Source organism: Carassius carassius, chromosome 15, assembly GCF_963082965.1.
Source record: "Carassius carassius chromosome 15, fCarCar2.1, whole genome shotgun sequence".
Lineage (NCBI taxonomy): Eukaryota > Metazoa > Chordata > Actinopteri > Cypriniformes > Cyprinidae > Carassius > Carassius carassius.
Genome location: NC_081769.1, coordinates 3,320,933 through 3,342,185, shown reverse-complemented (window position 1 = coordinate 3,342,185; position 21,253 = coordinate 3,320,933). Strand labels below are relative to the sequence as shown.

Here is a 21,253-nt window from a genome sequence, read left to right as displayed (position 1 = left end):
TGAGATCTGCAAAGACAAGTCTCAGCAAGTCGACATGAAGGAGACAAGAAGAGCTGTTTACACATCCATCAGCCTCTCTGTTTCCAGTCTCGGGTCCAGTCTCGGTGTCCAGCAGCGCTCACGGTGGGTTTCCATGATGAACCCTCGCATGGATGAAGAACATCAGGACACAGGAAGGAAGCGAGATGTTTCGCCCCAGATCAGCATGACATCTCGTGACAAGCGAAATAAAACCCGAACGGCAGCTTAAATCGAGAAAACGGAGGCGATCGTGATCGGAGAGCGCATCTTGGCCTGAGACAGTGTGTTCACATGCATCCTGTGCGGGATTCACGCAGGAAATACATGTTGCGCTCCGGTGATGTAGGAAATATGGAAATGCATCTCACAATACAGCGCTACAGTCTTCTGTTCTGCTTATAAATTGTGCATATCCTCACACATTCGCTACTGGAATTACCACAAGACGTGCAAATTAAGATTTTCGCAGAGGTTCAGTGATGAAAACGTGAATATCTCTTCAGACTGTCCGTATTTCATGAAAATGCATCTGCGTTTATCCGTGTCGTATCCATAGCACGCTCCGATCTGAGGCTCCTTCGAGGATGTAAAGTGTAAAGATGTAAAGATCAATCTCAAAATCACCCGTGAAACACACGAAAATCCACCGTATGTTCGATCCGAAGGCTTTTTTCACCAAAAGTCATTAATAATCACGCGTCTTCCCGTTTCATGGATGAAGGGAGGTGATACTGACACAGCTTCAGTCCCACTGTTCCGATCAACCAGACCTGACAAACCTGACTTCTCAGGGAGGCTGTGTGTGTGTATAAAGCCCACGAAGAGATCACTTTCTAAATGCAAACGAACGTGATGTCCGATTCGCGGAGGAATTTGTGTTTTGAGTCGGTTCTTACCAATGATTCGTACGAACCGATTCTTAAAGCTGTCGTGAATCATTCTGTCTAAATGCAGAAAGTTGTCTGAGTGAACCTGGCATATAGGTTACAAATGATCGCGTAAGTAACGCCAAACGCCATTTATAATTAATAACCGAACAACATTAATATCAGTATTTAGGAAAATGTCATATTCCCTTCATCTATTCGACTGTAGGGGAGACGTTGATGTCCTGTTAAAAGCTCCGTCTAAAGGCAAACTAAGCTATTTATGTTTCTATAAAAACAAAAAACAGGACGTTAAATGCCGCGCGCGACTTTTTTTTTTTTTTTTTATCTTTTCATTGTTGACTCGTTTGAATCGACTCACTAATTCGATCGAACCGATTTGCTTAAATGAATCAGACTTCTCCACGCTACGAACGAAAATTACCAATCGTACTATGGCGACGGACCGCCGCATTAATATTCATTCGATTGTGCTGACGTATCTTTGGAAACGTCCAATCACGCGACCTGTTTAATATTCATGAGCTCGACCTTCTCTATAGTAGGATCATAAACCCGCGTCGATGTCACCCCCTCACTTTCACACCCGCTTCCGTGGGCACGGATTGTGGAGCAAGGACAGGACCAGTCTGTGTCAACAACTAAAAATATGCAGCCCATCTTATTATGAAAACCTATTGGGGTTTTTATGGATATATAATGCAACGCTATGTAAATCAAACTGGGTTTTTTAATGTATTCTCAACAAAACTGTCAACACTCTCAGTGTGAACAAAACGTATTACGAATTTACTTGCAAAATAATTCAAATTGAAAGCATAAATGCACATGTTTTAGGTTCTAGAACAAGGAATGAGAAGTTACAAAATCACACAATCAAGTCTGTAAATGTATAATACCCAACACACACACAAAGGGAAGTTGATTTACCAATGTTTGCCTGTTTGGATATGGATCAGCTCTAGGCATGTTTAAAAAGGATTGGTTTCATTTTTATGCATAATAACATTACATAAAATAGCATGTTTTCACTACTGTTAAAACTGACACGGCTGACAGCGGATGTCTCAGCTGACATCTCCTCAGGGTCAAATTGATTATTCCACTGTAACCCTTTATTGAACAAGCAATCAATAGTCAGACAGCTGACCTTTATAAAGCATAGATAGAGCACATCAACATCACATCATGCCTGACAAACACATCACATCAGCTCACACTACTCAACCATGAATGTGACATCACATTATCACCGAGCAGGCGCTTCACAGGCCTCACGTCCTGACCCTGCCGCTCACGGTAATTAATATATATTCCCAGGCTCCTGTTGCTAAGTACACAAAGAGAACCTGAGGGAGAGCAGGAGCATGGTAATTATTAAATTCGCTGTGCCTCAGAGGTTCACAGGGGAATGACTATCTAGTACTTCATTATACATGTGCAAGTTTGGGACTTTTAAGCTTTAGGGAAAAGCAGAGTGAAGAAACTGACCTTTCAGCTCCTCGTTTAGTCATTTTCTCTTCTGCTCCTCTTCTAGTACAAGCTCTGCCTAATTCTATGCTGATATTCACGTGATACGCTGTTTTATTTAAATAGTGCAGTATTAAACTGCACAAAGGGTCCTTGGGGGGCGAACAGGGTGTTAACATATTAGTCTCTATCACTGTGTGCTTCTGGGTTATAGTAAACAATGTTTCTTAAATGCTGATGTTACGCCACGATTTCCCAGAAAACACAGTTTTGTGTTTCTCTCTGAAAAGGAAAATGTCAATAAATATCACTTTAACAAAAATGTGCATTTCATGTAATAAAGGAGGTAATTTCTAAAATACTTTTAAATAGTACATTAAAAGTATAGTGCAAAATGCATTACACCTGGTTAGATTTGATTATGTACTTTACATTTGCATATTTTGCTACAAACATGTATTTTATGCATATAATTTGAATACAGACATTTTCCTCGAGGTTGCTTTTCAGCTTGATAACAGCTTTGACAATTAAGAGTCTCAGGTTGCCACCTAGAGTAAATTCTAAAGCCATAATAGATTAATTAATTAATGAAATTCAATTTTATACAATTCTTATAATTTCAGTCACATTTAAGTTTTTTTTTTTTTTAGTTTTTAATTTTGATATTGTATTTGAATTATATTTATTATGTACTTAAAGTATTACATTTAATTAGAAATAATTTATTTTACAGGTCTGTTTATATAGCCATTTCAAAATTGCACCATCTTTTAAAAAATGGCTTGGGTTGCCATCGACTGTAGAGTAGTAACGGATTTGTGCTGAATATTTTAGTCTAAATTCATATTTTGAATTAATATTTATATTTATTTTTTTATTGTTATTTAATTAAAAGATTAAATTTAATTAAATTAAAAAATATTTTTCTATTTGCATTATGCAGTCATATTAGCTTATTTTTAAAACTTTATATCATAGTTATGTTATAGTTAAGTATGAAATGCAATTGAATTAAAGTAACTGATTACATTTTGTTTCACTTTTGTAAATATTTATGAATTTCCTTATTTAAGCATTTCAAAACTGCACCACACATTAAGCGCTTGATTAAAGTATGTTTATTTTACATTTAATGCACAAATCCTTCAGTTTGCTCCATTCAAACTTCCAGTAAAGCGTTATTATTACGTTCATTACGGTCGCGCGTCTGATGCCGTGCACGCAGGCGCGTAGGATGTGACGCTCTGCTGACGTGTATCTAGGAAACAGAGGAAGTAGATGGCGTTTCTTTGACAAATCCACGGGAAAAACACAGTGGCATGTCCACTAAACCCTGGGATAACTGGAGCAAGAGCCTGGAGCGCGTCCACAGACACAGGTGCAGTTCCTCACACATCTCGCGCCTGAGAGAGAGATCCGGAAGCGGATGTATCAGTGCAGTGATGCTTGTATCCCTCTGTCTGAAGGAGTCTCTCTAGAGCAGGATGTAACGTTACACTGTTATAATGTGTCTGGAAAACTGAAGGGATGAAGGTACAGTGAATGGAAACGGAAACGGAATGGATTGAGATGTGTTGTAACTGAAGTCTGTCTGTCTGTAAGATGGTATGCTGTCAGAAAGAAGTTTTTAATACAGTCTTAAAACATGGTGGCCCCAGGTTTCAGAGACAGGGCTTAGATCATGCCAGGGTTAAGCCACAGTTCAATTAGAACATTTAATGGCTTTTATAAACGTGCCTTCATTGGTGTGCATCTTGAGACAAATCGTTGACACTTACGTGTTTTAAGATATGTCAGAGCAAATTTATTTCATTTATATTACTGTTTAATCAAACATGAATGCTTTCTCACCCTCAGAACACCCCAGATGTTTTTGAGTTTGTTTCTTCATCTGGTTTCATCACTTGCTCATCAATGGATGCTCTGCAGTGAATGGGTGCCGTCAGAATGAGAGTCCAAACAGCTGATAAAAACATCACAATGAATAATCCACTCCTGTCCATCAGTGAACATCTTGTAAAGTGAAAAACTGTGTTTATAAGAAACAAATCCCTCAGTTTCAAGACATTTTATATGTCTCACTTAATTCAGACGAGACAGCTTTTTACTGGAGAATGCAATATGGATTGACTTGCATTTCATCCGGAAGCAAAAGTTTGAAGTTCAAAATGCATTATGTATGATGGATTTGTTTATTGCAAACACGCAGCTTGTGGATTATTGTGATGTGTTTACCAGCTGTTTGGACTCTCATTCTGACGGCACCCATTCACTGCAGAGCATGATGAAACGACCTGTACTTATTAAAATATATAAAAGAGTCATTAATAAAGAAAAAAAAAATAATTCAGTTATTTTTTATTAAAAAAGTAAAAATGTAATAAATTAAATTAAGCGGGACACATTCTAGGTATGGAAATAAAATGTAAAGCGGCATTAACCTTTTATTGTTTTTAACTCTTGAAAACCACTTTTCTTCTTTGACCCAAATGCATTCATTCAGAACATTTGTACAAATTTGTGCACATTATATATACTACTACAGAAATACCAAGAGTCGTATGGACAATAATATTGCATTTTTTTTTTTTTTTTTTGTCTGTAACAAGCAGTAACTTCCTTTCAGACCAGAGTCCAGAGATCGCAGAGCAGCATGGGTAAACGAAGAGCGCCTGAGCTGTACAGAGCCCCCTTCCCTCTCTACACTGTGAGAGTCGAGCCCCAGAGCGGCCTGATCCTCACCGCTGGAGGAGGAGGAGCGTCCAAGACCGGGATCAAGAACGGACTGGTACTGTCTCCAACAAATCACTCACATGGCCATCCACGTGAGCGATGCAGCATGATTATATAATCGACGTTAATCAGTCAATGTAATTGCTTATTTGTAATTTATGTTCTTTAAATACTGTAGGATATATAAGGTATTATTATAAGAGTACAACATGGAATCAGGTGCTTTATATTCCCGATTTCTCTGAAATATGTATAGCCTTCACATAATCCAATAAATAAATTCAGTCGTTAATGTTTGTCTGTTGTTTTATAGAAAAATTATATTTGTTAAGAATAATAATCAAATATTTGATTTAGTTAGACATTGTTAGATTACTTCTAATTTAACAATTAAAATTCAATTCGGAAAATCTTAAACAGAAGGACCAAAATTTGGGAAAAGCTGCGCCCTCTACTGTACAGACATGGATTTGCATTTCCTTCAGCCTCGGGCATATTCATTTCACTTTTGGTGTGAAAGTTTTTTAAATTTTTTTTGTTAATTAAAAGCAAACAGGCAAACCCTGCCCATATATAAAAAGTAACTCAATGCATTACTTTCCATAAAAAGTAACTAAGTAATTTACAGTAATTAGTTACTTTTTTTTTAGGGAGTAATGCAATATTGTAATGCAATTACTTTAAAAAGTAACTGTTCCCAACACTGATGACGGGATGTTTAGTGTTACCTTTTCGTTGCAGCATTTCCTGAGTCTGGATCTGGTTGACGGTGTGCACAGCGCCACCTTGCTGCACACTCATGAAACAGACACGCGAGCCACCATGTGCATGTGTCTGGCTGGGGACGTGATCGCCGCGGGACAGGACGCCAACTGCAGTCTGGTGAGGTTCAGTCAGTACGCGGCCAAACAGGCGAAGAAACCCGCAGCCAAAGATGGTCAGTAGAGGATAATTGATGAAGAAATGCTCATGCAGAACCACTTTCATGTCATCTTTTCCTGTGACACCTGTCATCAGGGGCTGGAGATAAAGGTGCAGCCAGGAAGAGAGGCAGGAAAGGCCAGAACGGAGATGGAGGAGGAGGAGATGTGGCGCAGATGAAGGAGGATTCTCCTCAGATGCTGGTGGAGGATGTTGGAGCGGTGCAGGCCGACCTGAGCCCGCAGGACCCCTGTGTGAAGTGTGTGCGCTTCAGCTCTGACCTCACGCTCCTGCTGAGCGGCGGAGCCGACGGTTTCGTCCGAGTGTGGGAGGTGAGCGTCTCCCATGAGTCTGTGTAGCTTTCATCAGCACTGTTCTTGTCTCAACTCCTCTCTTCTCTCTCCAGTTCCCCTCTTTGAAAGAGAAGTTCAGCTTCAGAGCTCACAAGGATGAGCTGGAGGATATAGACATCAGTCCTGATAACAAGGTGTGTCCCGAGAAGATTTGTTCTAGTTATTAAGAACTGAGGAAAAGCAAGTACGCAATTAAGAACCGCCTCTCTATTGTGAATTTTATGCTGGTTGTGTTTTCTTTCTTGATGTAGCACATTGTAACAGTTGGCCGTGATTTCGAGTGCAGCGTTTGGAGCGGCGATCAGCTGGCCGTGGGTTTGTGTTGGCATGAAAACATGCCTCAGATCACAGAGAAGATGTACCGCTACAAGTCATGCAGGCAAGTTGTGCACTTCCTGACAGCTGCCGCTTTTCATAAATAGGCTAAAAGTATAATATATGTTTTTCATTCTTTTTTTTCTGTTTTCGTTTTTGTTTTCGTCAGAGTAAGATTTTTAAATGTTTATTAAAGAAGTCTCTTCTGCTCACCAAGCCTGCATTTATTGAAACAAAAATAAAGTATAAACTGTAATATTGTGAAATATTATTACAATTTGAAATAATCATTTTCTATGTGAATACATAGTAAACTGTAATTTATTTCTGTGATGTGCAGCTGTATTTCAGTGTCACATGATCTTCAGAAATCATTCTAATATGATGATCTGCTGCTCAAAAAACATTTCATACTATCATCAATGTTGAAACCAGTTTGCTGCTTCATTCTTTTGTGGAAACCATGATATATTTTGTTTTTCATCATTCTTTGATTAATAGAAAGTACAAAAGAAAAGCATTTTTTTAAAATGGTAGTATTTTAATTTAGAATATATATATATTCTATAATATAAAATATATATATATTGTGTAGCATTCTTCCTCCAGTAAAAAAAGAGTCGTCTTGTCTGTATCTGCAGAGAAATATGCAGAGATCAAACACTGCCAAGTACAAGCCAAAACAGTAAAAAAAAACAAAAAACAAAAAAAAAAACATGGCTCTATATAAATAATAATCAATTTTAGGGATGTAACGATTCACTCAACTCATGATTTGATTCGATTCACGATTTAGATTTTTCGATTCGATATACAATATAAGACAAATTATAAATTATGTGTGTCCTTTTATTATTGTTTGGACAAAATGGTGCATGTTTCTTTGTGAAATTTAAATATACCACTATAATAATAGACTAATATTGCAGTTGCATGTTATTGTTCTTTTGTTGGTTCTAATTTAGATAAAAGCATTTGCTAAATGACAAAATTCAAATATAATGTAAATGTAAATATCTAAACTAAATTGAAATTTTAAAACAAGCCCCAATTCAAATAAATAAGTAACTCAAATGAAATAAATCTGTTCATATAAACAAAATAAGGCTTTGTCTGTGCCTTTTCCATTTAAAATGAGAGCTGCATTTTAATCATGATCCAAACAAAGATGCTGCATACATGCACATGAGCAGATTTTAATCTAAATTAAATTGTATAATTTTGAAATCTGATGCAAAAACAGAACGGATTGACTTCAGTTTTGTGAAACTATATATAAAAAATATCTGCATGAAACAGAAACAGCAGATGAACTGAACGAGATGCAGATTCACTGTCTGCCAGCAGGCGGCGCTTAAAGTGTTTCCTTGGTTACCGCTGTAAACAAAGCACTAAGGAACACTGCAGCAGGTGGAGCTTAAAGCGTTTCCTTGGTTACCGCTGTAACCAAAGCACTTAGGAACACTGCAGCAGGTTGAGTTTAAAGCGTTTCCTTGGTTACTGCTGTAAACAAAGCACTTAGGAACACTGCAGCAGGTGGAGCTTAAAGCGTTTCCTTGGTTACCGCTGTAAACAAAGCACTTAGGAACACTGCAGCAGGTGGAGCTTAAAGCGTTTCCTTGGTTACCGCTGTAAACAAAGCAGCGCTGCACTTATGAACTTTAATATGCCTTATACAGAAGCAAGAGAAAATACCATCTAAACTCTTTTAAAGACAGTAAGTTCCCCTCAGACATGTGTTCATATAAACTCCTGGCCCTAACTGAATCGCAACTTGTTTAGCATCTCAACTGTTTTAATCGTCACATATTTTAATTGATTTTGAACCAGCTCATAGTTAATCGTTACATCCTTAATTGATTTAGATGTTTGAGGACATAAGGAGATGGATATTTCACTGGACGGAAGCGACAGTTTAACGTTAAAATGTTTTAAAGGGGTCATATGATGCTTTTTTTAAAGATCCTTATTTCATGTATTTGGTGGAACGGAATATGCTAACATGCTTTAATGTTCAAAAAACACATTCTTTTTGAAATACTGTACATTATTGTAGGTCCTCTATGCCCCGCCTCTCTCAAACGCATTGTTTTCTACAAAGTCCCTCCTTCTGGCAGGCACAGTCTGCTCTGATTGGCCAACTGACCCAGTGCATTGTGATTGGCCGAACACTGCAAGCACTCGTTGGAAATGTAACACCCTTTCCATAATCGCAAGTTACATCTTTCTAATTAAATGTAAAGACCGTTAATAACGTCCTTAGTTTTACCATCAGAGTCGCGTGACAGACACCGTAATGAAGCTTGTATGTGTTTGCACTGTGACCGTCTCTCTCTCTCTCTCTCTCTTTCTCTATCACACACACACATGATGCACAAAATTTCACATTTGAACAGTCAATAGCAAATACTTAAACTAATAACATATTTACAGTATCTGATTCAGAAGCACCAGATTGTCGTAGCAAAGACAGAATGACCTCATGAAACGGTCATCCATAAAATGTGTTCCTGTTCTGTTGTAAGTAATCTTAAAGATTTCTAAATGCATCTGCTTTCAGAAGGCCAGATAAAGTGCTTTTGCTTTCTCCTAGAAACACACACATCTCCTTGACACGACTGCTTTAACACTAACTGTGTTACTGAAACCTCACCTTCTTTCTTTGTGTCAACATTTGGGCGACATTACGCAAATGTTTCCACATAGTGATGTAAAGATATGGGGGCGTGTTTGAATGAGCTGTTTTGGGGGGCGTGGCAGAGTCTTAACTTTTATAAAGAATAACTCTTTGGATTTGAGACTTTAGTCTTTGCAACTTTACAGATCTTCTTGATGCACCAAGAGCTTGTAACACTCCAAAGAGAAAGGAAAAACTGAAATCTCTTCATATGACCCCTTTAATGGTGGATTTGTTTCTTGCAAACACGCAGATTTTCTCCAGATGTTAGCTGATGGACTGGAGTGGTGTGGATTATTGTGATGTTTTTATCAGCTGTTTGGACTCTCATTCTGATGGCACCCATTCACCGCAGAGCATTATTATCTAACACATCTAATAGTTAAAAAAAACATGATTTGCATCACTATATCTGTACATAAATAATGAGACACCAAAAATCTGCTGGTAATGGACCAGGAGCTGTCAGATTTGCTAATGTTTTGTCATTATGTTCTTGCTCAAAACCAGGTTTGCAAAGGTAGAGGACCAGAAAGATGCTTTAAGACTCTATACAGTCCAAATCCCCCACAAACGGGACCGCAAACCCCCTCCGTGCTACATCACCAAATGGGACGGTCGGGCTTTCCTGCCACTGCTCACGAAGCCTTGTGGGAATGAAGTTATATCTTGTCTTGCAGTGAGGTAGATGGCGATACGTCTGCATCTCTAATGAGTTATTCAATGTTGTGGTGAATCATCCTGTGTTTGATGGTTGTGTGTGTGTGTGTTATTATTCCTCAGTGACTCTGGAACATTTCTTGGTCTTGGAACGGTGACGGGGTCCGTGGTCATCTTTATAGCATTTTCCCTGCAGGTACAAACAGCAGAATCACTGATCAGTTACATACAGCCAAAACCTGTTCAGCTGCTTTCATAGGCTTAGCATTGTAAGGCTGAAAATTTCAATGTGCCAAATTCTAAGGCAGCATTGATTGATTGATCACAGTAATATTGTGAAATATTGTAACTGACCGTCTCTGATCGACCCTCCAGAAATTGTACTACATCCAGGAAACTCACGGCATTGTTGTCACGGACTTGACGTTCCTTCCTGATGCTCCTAAAAGTGCAGCCGTGAAGGGGAATAATGAAGTGGTCATGTTGAGCGTAGCGGTCGACAGCCGCTGTCAGGTGCATGCCGTGTCCAACCGGAGTGAGTATGATGCCTCAGATATATGCATTCATACACGTCCAACTTCATCTGCATACATGAAGACAACAAACTGCATGAAATGAGCCCTAATGTGGCTAAAATTCACATCTGTATTTTCACTAATCACTGGGATCAGATCATATATACAGGATGCCAAATAGGACATTTCAAACTCACACATAGAACACCAACAAACCACGTAAAGCAATATGCACTTAGTGTATATATATGTATATATATATAAATGTAAATTTGGATATACGTCCCACTTATCCTTATAAATTAAGTCAACTCCCATAGACCAGTATATTTAAAATCACCAAAGCAATATGACAACAACTGTGTCATAAATGTTGTTACTTTTTCTCAAATAGCGTTATAAAATGCTTATTATTTCTCAGGCTGGATCACCCAGTGCGCATGCGCAGTCATAAGAGCACATATATATACCACTTAGCAAAACATATTCTCCTTGTATTTTTGCAAAATATAAATTTATTATCATCCAGCTCAAATCTGCTAATTGTGATTATTATCAAAGTCTCTTTAAGACAAGTCATGTCACTCGGCGGCCATCTTTGAAACCCCTCTTGGGCATCCAAGTGCAGCTCCTATCTCGGGAAACATCCAATTCTCCAAAACTGTTCACTAAGCTTAGGATTAAATTTCTAGTTTGAAATCAGTATATTTAACATCACCAAAGAAATCTGATAACAACTGTGTCATAAATGTGGTTACTTTTGCTCAAATACCGTTATAAAAAGCTTATTTCTCAGGCTAGATCAGCCAGTGCGCATGTGCAGTCCTAAGAGCACGTCTCCGAGTGCTGACTGTTTCTATAGCAACCGGGACACTTCTAAGGGCAGCTGCAGTGACCCGCTGACTTTACCGATTACTGATTGGCTCTTTCATTCAGAAGGCGGGGCTTCCTGCGATTGCGCAGATTTGAGCGTTGCATTTTCCCCGTTCAAAACACGTCTCAGGGATTCTGTAGTCTTTGCTATTAAGGCATAAAGATAGTAAGGTATTATGAACATTAACGTCTGCTTTGAAACAATGTGTATCGTGAAAAGAGCTATGTAACTACTTTGATCTCAACTTTTAAATTCAGCTCCCAGAAATACTGGATTCTGATTGGTCAGTCAAGCCCTTGATGTTTTATATGGCATTAAATTGTGTCTGATTGTTGTCTTTTCGGACAGTTTTTCTTTTCATTGTAACTCGTAACTCTTGTGCGATGTATATTGCGTCAGTAATGCGGTTATATTTCTATCTCAGGGTCATTCCCGCTGTGGCTGGTGCTGTTCTTCTGCAGTCTGATGCTGGTTGGACTGATACTGCTCCTGCAGTCTCTCTTCCCAGGATTCATTTAGCGTATAGCCTATCCATTCTCACCATCACCTAAACATGACATTTTATATCTTAATGACTTGGATTGATAAAATTGTTCAAATCAATTGGAAATAATAATGGAAATTGGAATGACGGTGTTTAGCATCATGTTTTTAACTGAAGTATCAGCTCTGGAGTGAGATTTTGAGCTCTGAATTCTTAGGGCATGACCTGAAGATCCTGAAGCGCTCTTTCTCCTCATCGGTGAGAGAAATGTTTCAGGATCGTTGGAAACACGACTGGATTTCCACATATGGACGGCGACTGCTCCACCAGCATGAAATGCCTTTTAATGCAGAAATATATATGCAGGGAATTTCAACAGTGGATTGTTGTTTTTAATATTTAAAACCATGTAAAAATATAAATCTAGATCTGAGCAGCAAATGCTGTTGTCCAGTTATTTATGTTATGATCAGCATGTAGCACAGCACTTCATTCACTGAGTTTTCTACAAACTAACAAACAGTCCTCATATGTAAGTCGCATCCCATTGTACTTGCATAATCCAAGATATTTCAGAGTAAAATCTGATGTTTAGGGAGAAAGCAGTAGGATGGGATTGAATTTAATCCATTGGAAATTGATTGGATTGTGAAGCATGGGTGTTATGTCATGCTTAGTGGATTTGTGACGTCATGCAAAAGGGAAAGTGCTTTCAGTAAACAGATTACAGAGCCAAACATTTCTCTGTTTTGGAAGAACAAGCAATAATGAATCACCCCAATAGTCCAGTTTGAAGTGACTGGTGTTTTCATGCGCTCCACTAGTGGACGCCATTGCATTGTGTTTATTAAATATACAGCACTGTTCAAAGTTTGTCATTCCAGACAGACTGGATATAACAAGTTCGTAATTACAAAAGTGTATAATTAACAATTATGATAGATTTAAATGCATGACATAAAAGTTTAAATATAAATGACATTAAAGTATATTTGAGCTTATCGTAAATGTTTACTAGTACATTGGGCAGTAACACATTAACCGTATTTCAAAGAAAATGGAAATAATTATGAAATCACACATGAAAATGTATGTACTAAATGTACTAAAGTCCTATTTAAATGAGTCCGTAAACACTTGACGTTCAGCTAACTGCATTTAATGTCAATTTAAACTAGAATACATTTGAACTAAATTGCAGATAACATTCAGATGAGCGTCAGATGATGTTACATTAGTATATTATTTTAAATTATTATATAAATAAGTTAACAGTATGCTAAAGTGTACATTTTCATATAGCTTTAGGACTTGAGTTCACTTAGAACAACAATTTCTGAACTTCTCATTTGTGGAGTAGTTTATGTGGAATAGAATCGGGTTCTGTAAGTAAGACGTGATCCTGGATCTGCATCCGTGTTGATCCAGAACAACATTCCAGTCAAAGACCAGGATGCTGTTCGGGATTCAACAGCATTTAACCTTTGAAAACAAATTGAACTGAAAAAAAAGAAAAAGAAAAAGAAAACAGATGCGTCTTTAATCGAGTTCTGAAGTTGGGAAGAGATGATCTTTCGATGTGATGTTGAGGAACTGGATTCCAGGGTGAGCTTGAGGAGCAGAGAAACATGCACTGGAGGAGGGTGAGTACGTTTACAGCAAACTATTCTTTTGAACAGCGGTAATTATAAATCAGCTTTTGTCCAATAACTCTTCCGTTCAGGTAAAACAACCAGCCCACCTCTTTTTCTCTTGCAGACTATTTGAAATCTGTGTATGCTATTGTTTCCAGACTCGTCCGGGTCGTTGAGAGTTTGTCATCCTCAGTCCTTTAGGTATTTGTGAGGACTCAAACAGTTGTCCACGTTCCCTGTTTAGTGCCAGGAACTTTCAATAGCTGGTTGACTTCAGAAGAAAGCTGGATATGGAGCGGAGTTAATCCAGAATCCTTTAGAACTGAATGCACCACCATTTAAACCTGGACACCATGACACTGAGAGCCTCGGACCGTTTGAACGCTGATGATATGTTTTACAGCAGTGCCTTAAATATCTCAGGGTGATTATTTTCATCTAATTACGCTCTTTGTGCAAGTTTATATTTGTAGCTTAATGGCCTTTAAGTGAACGGCTTCTATTAGTTTGCCCTTTTACAAACTTGGCTGTGGTCCATTCACCCGCCGCTGATCCACAGCAGTATTTCTCAGTCTGACACACTAACTGTGTTCAAACCCTAGTGACCTGCCGAGACAGCATTTTAGCTGCTGCAGGGATCCACGAAGGGGTTTTTTGTGGTAAGTCATTGCCCTGAAGTATTTACTTTGACTTTTTTTTCAATAACTTTTTAGCATTTTAAAGTATTGAGTATTTATTTTTCATTTTTATAATGTAATTATTACATTTTACAACCCACCTCCATGTATACAGGACATATGACTCTGCCACCCTGTGTTATTTTAGTGTCATTGTGATTAATATATATCTTTTAAATATATATTTTCCATTTTCATTTAAATTTTAGCTAAAGTTTTAGTAATTTTGTTGTGTATTTTTTTTTAACGTTTTTTTTTAACTATTTTTTTATTTCCGTTTTTTAGTTATTTTAGAACAAAGTTCAACTAAATTAAAATGAGAAATGTTACTTTGGCAAGCTGAGAAAGTTTATATATATAATAATACATATAAAAAATAGTTCTAAGTAAATATATTTTATGATTTACTATAATAACTCCTCTATTTTTATTGCCTTTTATTTTTAGCTTAAATTTTATTAGTAGTACTTTAGTGTTATTTAAGAATTTATATACTATTATAGTATTTGATAACAATTTCTGAGGTAGCTTTTATTTTCAGATTTATTGTTTTTATCTTAATTTTTGTTTTAGTGATTTTGTTATGTGCTTTTGTAATTTTATGTAAAGAAATATATATTTATTACATTTATTTTTAGCTTTAGGTTTATTTCAGTTCCACGAAGACGAAGTTCCTTTTTTTGGCTTTATTTCTGCTTAATTTTTCATTAACAAACACATCTTTTAATAGTTCGAGTTAGAACCTCCAGGTGGCGCTGTTCACCAGTGCTGTATTTTTGACCTAATCTAGATTTCTTGAGCACAGCACAACAATCTTCCCACACACTAGAGCAGCTCACACTGCTGACCGATCCCACAGAAAACCAACGGCTGGCGCACGGAAAAGAGTGAAACCAGAAGCCAGGGTGTGCAGAAGTGCTGAGGCATCCGTCAAACGGACAACACGATGTGGTAAACGTTTGGCGGCTGGTCTTTGTTTAGGCCTTTGGAAATATCATCCTGCAAGGCCACATTGAGGGATTGAGACGCCCTCAGCAGTGGGCAGGAAACACAACACCCGCCTCGCACCTACGCCCGAGCCGGCAGGAAATGAAGGGCCAGACAGAGCAACGTCTCGGACGCTGCAGGAACAAACAGCATTCCTCTGTCCCTCGCTCAGCCTGTTCAGGGAGTCTGGGTTCATTTCCAACATCCCATTCCCAAAGATTTGAGTGACTAATTCATCCACTATTTTTATCTCTTTGCTTAATGTCAGTTCATGCCACGAGATGAACAGCCTGCTGACATTCACCTGTTAAATAATAATGCCTTGATCTCTCTAACATACTGAGGGAGTGACATCACTGAAGTCTTTTTGACCACATGGTTCAAATAGAGCTTTGATTGGTTACACTTTATTTCAAGGTACAGTGTAATTATACATTTAGGTACTGTGTAATATTAATTGACTACATAGGGTTTTGCTTAGTGTTACTTGCATGAAATTATGCATAAATAATTGTTATTATCATAGGAAGTACTTGTAGCATATGTAACAAGGCACCTTAAAATAGTTAAAGTGTTAGCTTTGATTGTCTTACATCTTTTATCAGAATTTCATGAAGCTCTATATTTACAATGTTTTTTTACAATACAAAAAGTGTTTATAGTTTGTTTTACAGTATGTGCACTTAACGTGCACGCCAAAGTGTACTAACATAAGGGTTTAGGTTATTACACAGTTATTACCATAGTAAGTACATAGTAATTATGTGCATGAAGAACAGGACTACATTTTAAAAAATAATCTTCAACTCTGTAACTTTCAACCTTGAAATATTTTAAATATAGTAATATATACACACACACACACACACACATTTTGATTATTAATCCCAAATAATATATATTTCAACATCCCTAATTTGCTGTTCCTATTCAAATGTACAATTAAAAAAATAAAAATTCAGTATGAATTCTAAAATGACTCTGAAAGCACTGAAATACTGTGGGTCTTTAGTGTTCAACCATTGAATTATATAACTAATGTGAATCCTGGACTTGACGTGTGGTGGTCATTTGGCCTGAGGTGGGAAAATATGCTTTAATGTTAAGCAGTAACTTTTTCAAATGAACATTTTTGGGTTCAAATGGCAATGACCCGTATATATAATGAGTTACATGTACCATCTTGCTTTTTTTTTAAAGAAGGACTGGTTCGTGGCTGGTCCTCAGTACTGTAAAATCATAAATCAGAGTTGGAGAGAGTTATGGGTTAAGTGAGCGGCCCTTATGATGGGATTTCAAAGGTGTGATTTAAAATATGGGAAACATGCACGTTTGCCCCATAAATACTGGGCCTCTCTGATGCCGCCCATAACATGCACAGGAAGATCAAGCATTTCAAATTAAGGAGAGAAAAATGCATTCTGCCAGATGAAAAAGGTTTCCTGGGGTCAATTTCACATAAAAATCCTCTTAAATGTAAAACAGCCAAGTAACCAGGAAAGCTAATGTAAAACAGACTTAACCTGCTTCTGCTGGTGTCAGCAACATAAACAACACACACACACACACACACACACACACACACACACACTCACACACACACACACACACACACTCACACACACACACACACACACACACACACACACACACACACACACACACACACACACACACACACACACACACACAATCTGACAATTCTGCTCCAAATGTCAAGTGCTTAGATCTGTATATTTTTGCACTTTATTATTTCTTTCTTTCTTTCTTCTGATTGTTGTGATTTATTTACACAGCTTATACAAAAAACAAAACAATATAATGTGAATTTCTTTTATTTTTAGTATACTTTTATTCATTAAGAATGAAATCTAAATTTATAATGTCAATATACATTTTTATATATTTTATTTTTAATATTATCATTCCATTTATTGCATTATATATGGGCAAATTAGTTTTAATTTAATCAAATTTTAAAATATAGTTTTGATGGCTGTTACTTGTTATGACAATACTGAACCATTGTTATTATACATAACTAAAATGAAAATCATAATAAAACCCCCATGACAGAAATAATCAAATCAAATTAATACTAATAATAAAATACTAACTACTGTAAATAAAAAATACTAAATTAAAATGCAAACAGTAAATGTTAATTCAAAAGCATTAATACAAATAAACTGCACTGAACTCAAAAGAAATATGTCTAATCAGCTGAAAAAAAAAGTTTAAAATATTGCACAAAAATATTGTGCAGCACAACTGTTTTCAGCATTGATAATAATCAGAAATGTTTCTTGAGCAGTAAATCAGTGTATCAGAATGATTTCTGAAGATCATGTGACACTGAAGACTGGAGGAATGATGCTGAAAATACAGCTTTGATACCAGCAAGAAATTACATTTTAATATGTCATATGACGTTGCTAAAAAAATAACATTATTTGGTGTATTTGGTATTTTCTGGAGAGGCCAGCCGAGCCCTTCAAACCCATTATGCCATACTGGCAGCCCGTGAAGGTGTTGGAGGACTACATTAACCGGGCTCAGCTTTCAGCATTCTTATATATATGTATATAGAAAGCTTTAAATTACTAATTAATGAAATTAAACAAATCGAAAACAAATACTCTTTCATTATAATCATAATCCATAAAGATGCACTTCTCTGTAAAGGCGCATCCACTGAGGAGATGACGAGTCAGGCTCAGCAACTGCATCCTTGCGAGACTGACTCAGAAACAACTAGTTCATTAGTGAAACATTTTAATATCTCCTTACTATTTACCCCTCGTGTTGTTTCCACCAGTGTGGCAATTATTTTCATTTCTAATTGATGGATGTCTAAAATATAATAACAATGAGAAGCCTGAAACAGGCCCGAGGCCCGGCCCAAGGGGTGTAAAAACGTCGGGGTCCGTCAGGACCTGGCTGTAATGCAGTGTCTGTCTGTTTTTACTGATGCTGCCTTCACACGCTGCCAGAATGATCATGAACAGGAAAGAGGGAGTAAAAATTGCATGGGAAAGCAATGTGAAGTAGTCAAGCTCATAATCACAAGTGGGACTTATAAAGTTATAGTAACATGCGATAGCACCATGAGTTATTTTTTATCGTGCCATGCTCCCCTCTGTGTAATTCATGAAGTGCACAGTTTTTCATGCACAGTACAATCACTTTTAAAGTGTGTTCTCTGTAAAGATAACAGGCTTGTACTAATAGGGGAGTGTTTATTCGCAAAGGCTCGCACCTGTTCCGCCCTCTTCCCCAGAGCACCAGCTCATTTACATTTAAAGGGGAAGAGACGAAAATGGTGCGTTTTGGCACATACTTAAAAGTGGCAATTTTAATAAGCTATAAACATTATCTGTAAAATATTTTGAGTTAAAACTTCACATACACACTCTGGGTACATCAGAGACGTATTGTTTAACATCTTGTGAAAAGAGACATAATAGGTCCCCTTTAAAGAATAAACACTTATTTTCTACAAAAATACAATAATAAACACTATTTTCTTAAAGAATAAGATTAGGAATCACAATTGTTCCTTATTTTCCATTTCTGAAGTTAATTGACAATAATGACCTAGGCCTAATTATCTTTTGCCTCATAAGTCATCATTGGAGATATTAGAGCAAAAAACAGGCTCTGGCTCAGTCAACAGGTCCCCCTCCAGGACACAGACCCGCAATTGTGTCCTCTATGTGTCCTCTTTTGTTGGGCAAAATAAAGTAATTTTGCTCTCACAACAAAATTTCATTTAATTTCCCTCATTTAGGAAAACATCCATATGTGAACTGTGGGAGAAACTTTCATGTATAAGACATTAACAGTAGATCACAACTGGACAGTTTTAGGTATATATGTCTGTAGGTGCGCTGTGAAGCATGTGTGTGTGTGTGTGTGCTGGTATGAGATGGAGGCGTATATAGTCAGAGTGGCACCAGGTACAGCGCTTTATGAGAGATGGAACACATTAGAGCATTATTGCTTCAGCATGTTTGAAGCCACACATTATTTCTGTCTCACTGACTCCTATCGTAAGCAGCATATACCGGATGGGTTAGAGGCTAGCTTTACATTTTGCAGATAAAACTGTAGGTTTATTTTCGTTGAATCTGTTGCGAGTGTGCCCTGCTGTGCGCATGGAAACAAGATAAACAGAGAACGACCGCTAACGAGGTTGTTGGTGGTCGTGTGTATAGTAAAATGTGATCGGCACGCTTTCATTTTGTGGTGGGCAAAACCCTGAAGAGCTTCCAAAACCAGTTTGTTATTGACTGAGGGCTGCAGGGCATGGCATGGAAGAAAAGAGCAAAAATGTGTGTCAAGAACTTTAATCGTGGGGCCCCTAATCTGGAGTGATTCAGCCGCGTCTGGGTGGCAGACAGTGACTCAATCTTTAAATGTGAACGAGAGACTCATCTCTGTCTCACCGTAAACCCTGCTTGTTCTGGATTGGCCAAGCATTTCTGGGGGAGTTTATTATTCAGTTTCACTAATTTTGATGATTATTGTGTGTCCTACTGTATATTTTAGATTGATTAGACATATATTACTCTCGCTGAAAGTTATTTATTTATTACTATTTTGATTTAACTTCTATTTTTTATATCAGTTTCTTTAATTAAGTTTTGCATTTCATGTGTTTTTTTATTATTATTATTATTATTATTTCAGTTTCGGGTTTTGTCACTCAACATCAAGTTAAACTAAATGCAAATGGTAACTGTTTATTTGGCAACTGACAATATATTTTGTATATTTTATTATAATATTATTTCCATTAACAAATTTCTTTAAAGGTTTTAGTTTTGGTTAACTACAATAATCCTGGTTTAATGATGTCAAAACAATTAACACAGCCTTTAATATATATTCTATACAGCATCACTAAATGGACACTTATGTCATGGCATTAAAGGGTTAGTTCACCCAACAATGAAAATTTGCTCATAAATTACTCACCCTCAAATCATCCTACAGTAGGTGTATATGACTTTCTTCTTTCAAACGAATCCAGTCGGAGTTATATAAAAAATAGTTTTTGATCTTGCAAGCTGTTTAATGGAACTCAGCGGGTGTTGCATTGGTTCAGTCCAAAAGAAGTGAAATAAAAAGCGGCCATCCATTAAAAAAAAAGAAAAGAAAAAGTGTCTTACACAGCTTCGGGGGGTGAACAAAGGCCTCCTGTAGCGAACTGATGCGTTTTTGTGAGAAAAATATCCCTATTCAAAATGTAATAATCACTTTAATTGTTCAATTACTTTAATTATTTAATTAATCAAAGGCAATCCAGAAGGAAAGACTCTAAAATAGGGATGTAACGATTGACTTGACTCACAATTTGATTCAGTATTTTTGAATATAGTATTTCTCGAGGTGGGATCTACAGAGAACGGTCAAAGCAATGCAAATACCTGTACATATTAGTGTACGGTTGAAGCAGCTCTTTTGACATCAAAGCACTGTGTCATTCAACAACTGGCCTGTGCAGCCCAAACAAAGCCAAAACGTGGATATTTTAGGCAATATAGAAATCCTGGCCAGGACGTGTCCTGGGAATATGCCACATTTGTTCACCCTATCCTATAGGCTATACGGTCCCTTTTATTGGATTGCAATTGGATAAGGGGCATTCGCATATCTCAGAATGGCAGCCGCAGTGGATAGATAGGGGGTAGGGATAAGGTGACCAGACCAGGGGTCACAATTTTGTTGTCAATTAACTTAAAGTTAGTGAAGGCGGGAACCGTGGAATCTGCTGACAGAAGTGCTCTCTCTCACGCATGCTCCACTTCTTCAGTTCTTATACAGCGCGTGATCAGCTCACACCCCTCACACACAACAGTCCAAATGTCTATCGCTTTCTTATTTGTCTTATTCTGTTTCTTTTAAAAAATATATAAATTATATATATTAAATATGAACAACTATAATTTTTATAAGTTGCTCCCTTTTAACTACTGTTCAAGGAATAGTTCACCAAAAAAAGAAAAGTGTCATAATTTATTCAAGTTTTATTTATTC

At 37.2% G+C, this 21,253-nt stretch overlaps 1 protein-coding gene across 1 annotated transcript; it reads left to right on the top strand.

Moving 5' to 3' along the window:
* The first annotated feature begins 3,598 nt into the window (after window positions 1-3,598).
* Window positions 3,599-12,783, top strand: LOC132158009 (prolactin regulatory element-binding protein-like). The gene is made up of 10 exons (XM_059567251.1): window positions 3,599-3,759; window positions 4,994-5,169; window positions 5,856-6,051; window positions 6,132-6,367; window positions 6,442-6,522; window positions 6,640-6,767; window positions 9,891-10,064; window positions 10,164-10,236; window positions 10,416-10,575; window positions 11,854-12,783. The coding sequence occupies exons 2-10, from the start codon at window positions 5,035-5,037 to the stop codon at window positions 11,946-11,948; spliced, it is 1,278 nt and encodes a 425-aa protein (XP_059423234.1). The 5' UTR covers window positions 3,599-3,759; window positions 4,994-5,034; the 3' UTR covers window positions 11,949-12,783.
* Window positions 12,784-21,253: the final 8,470 nt, after the last annotated feature.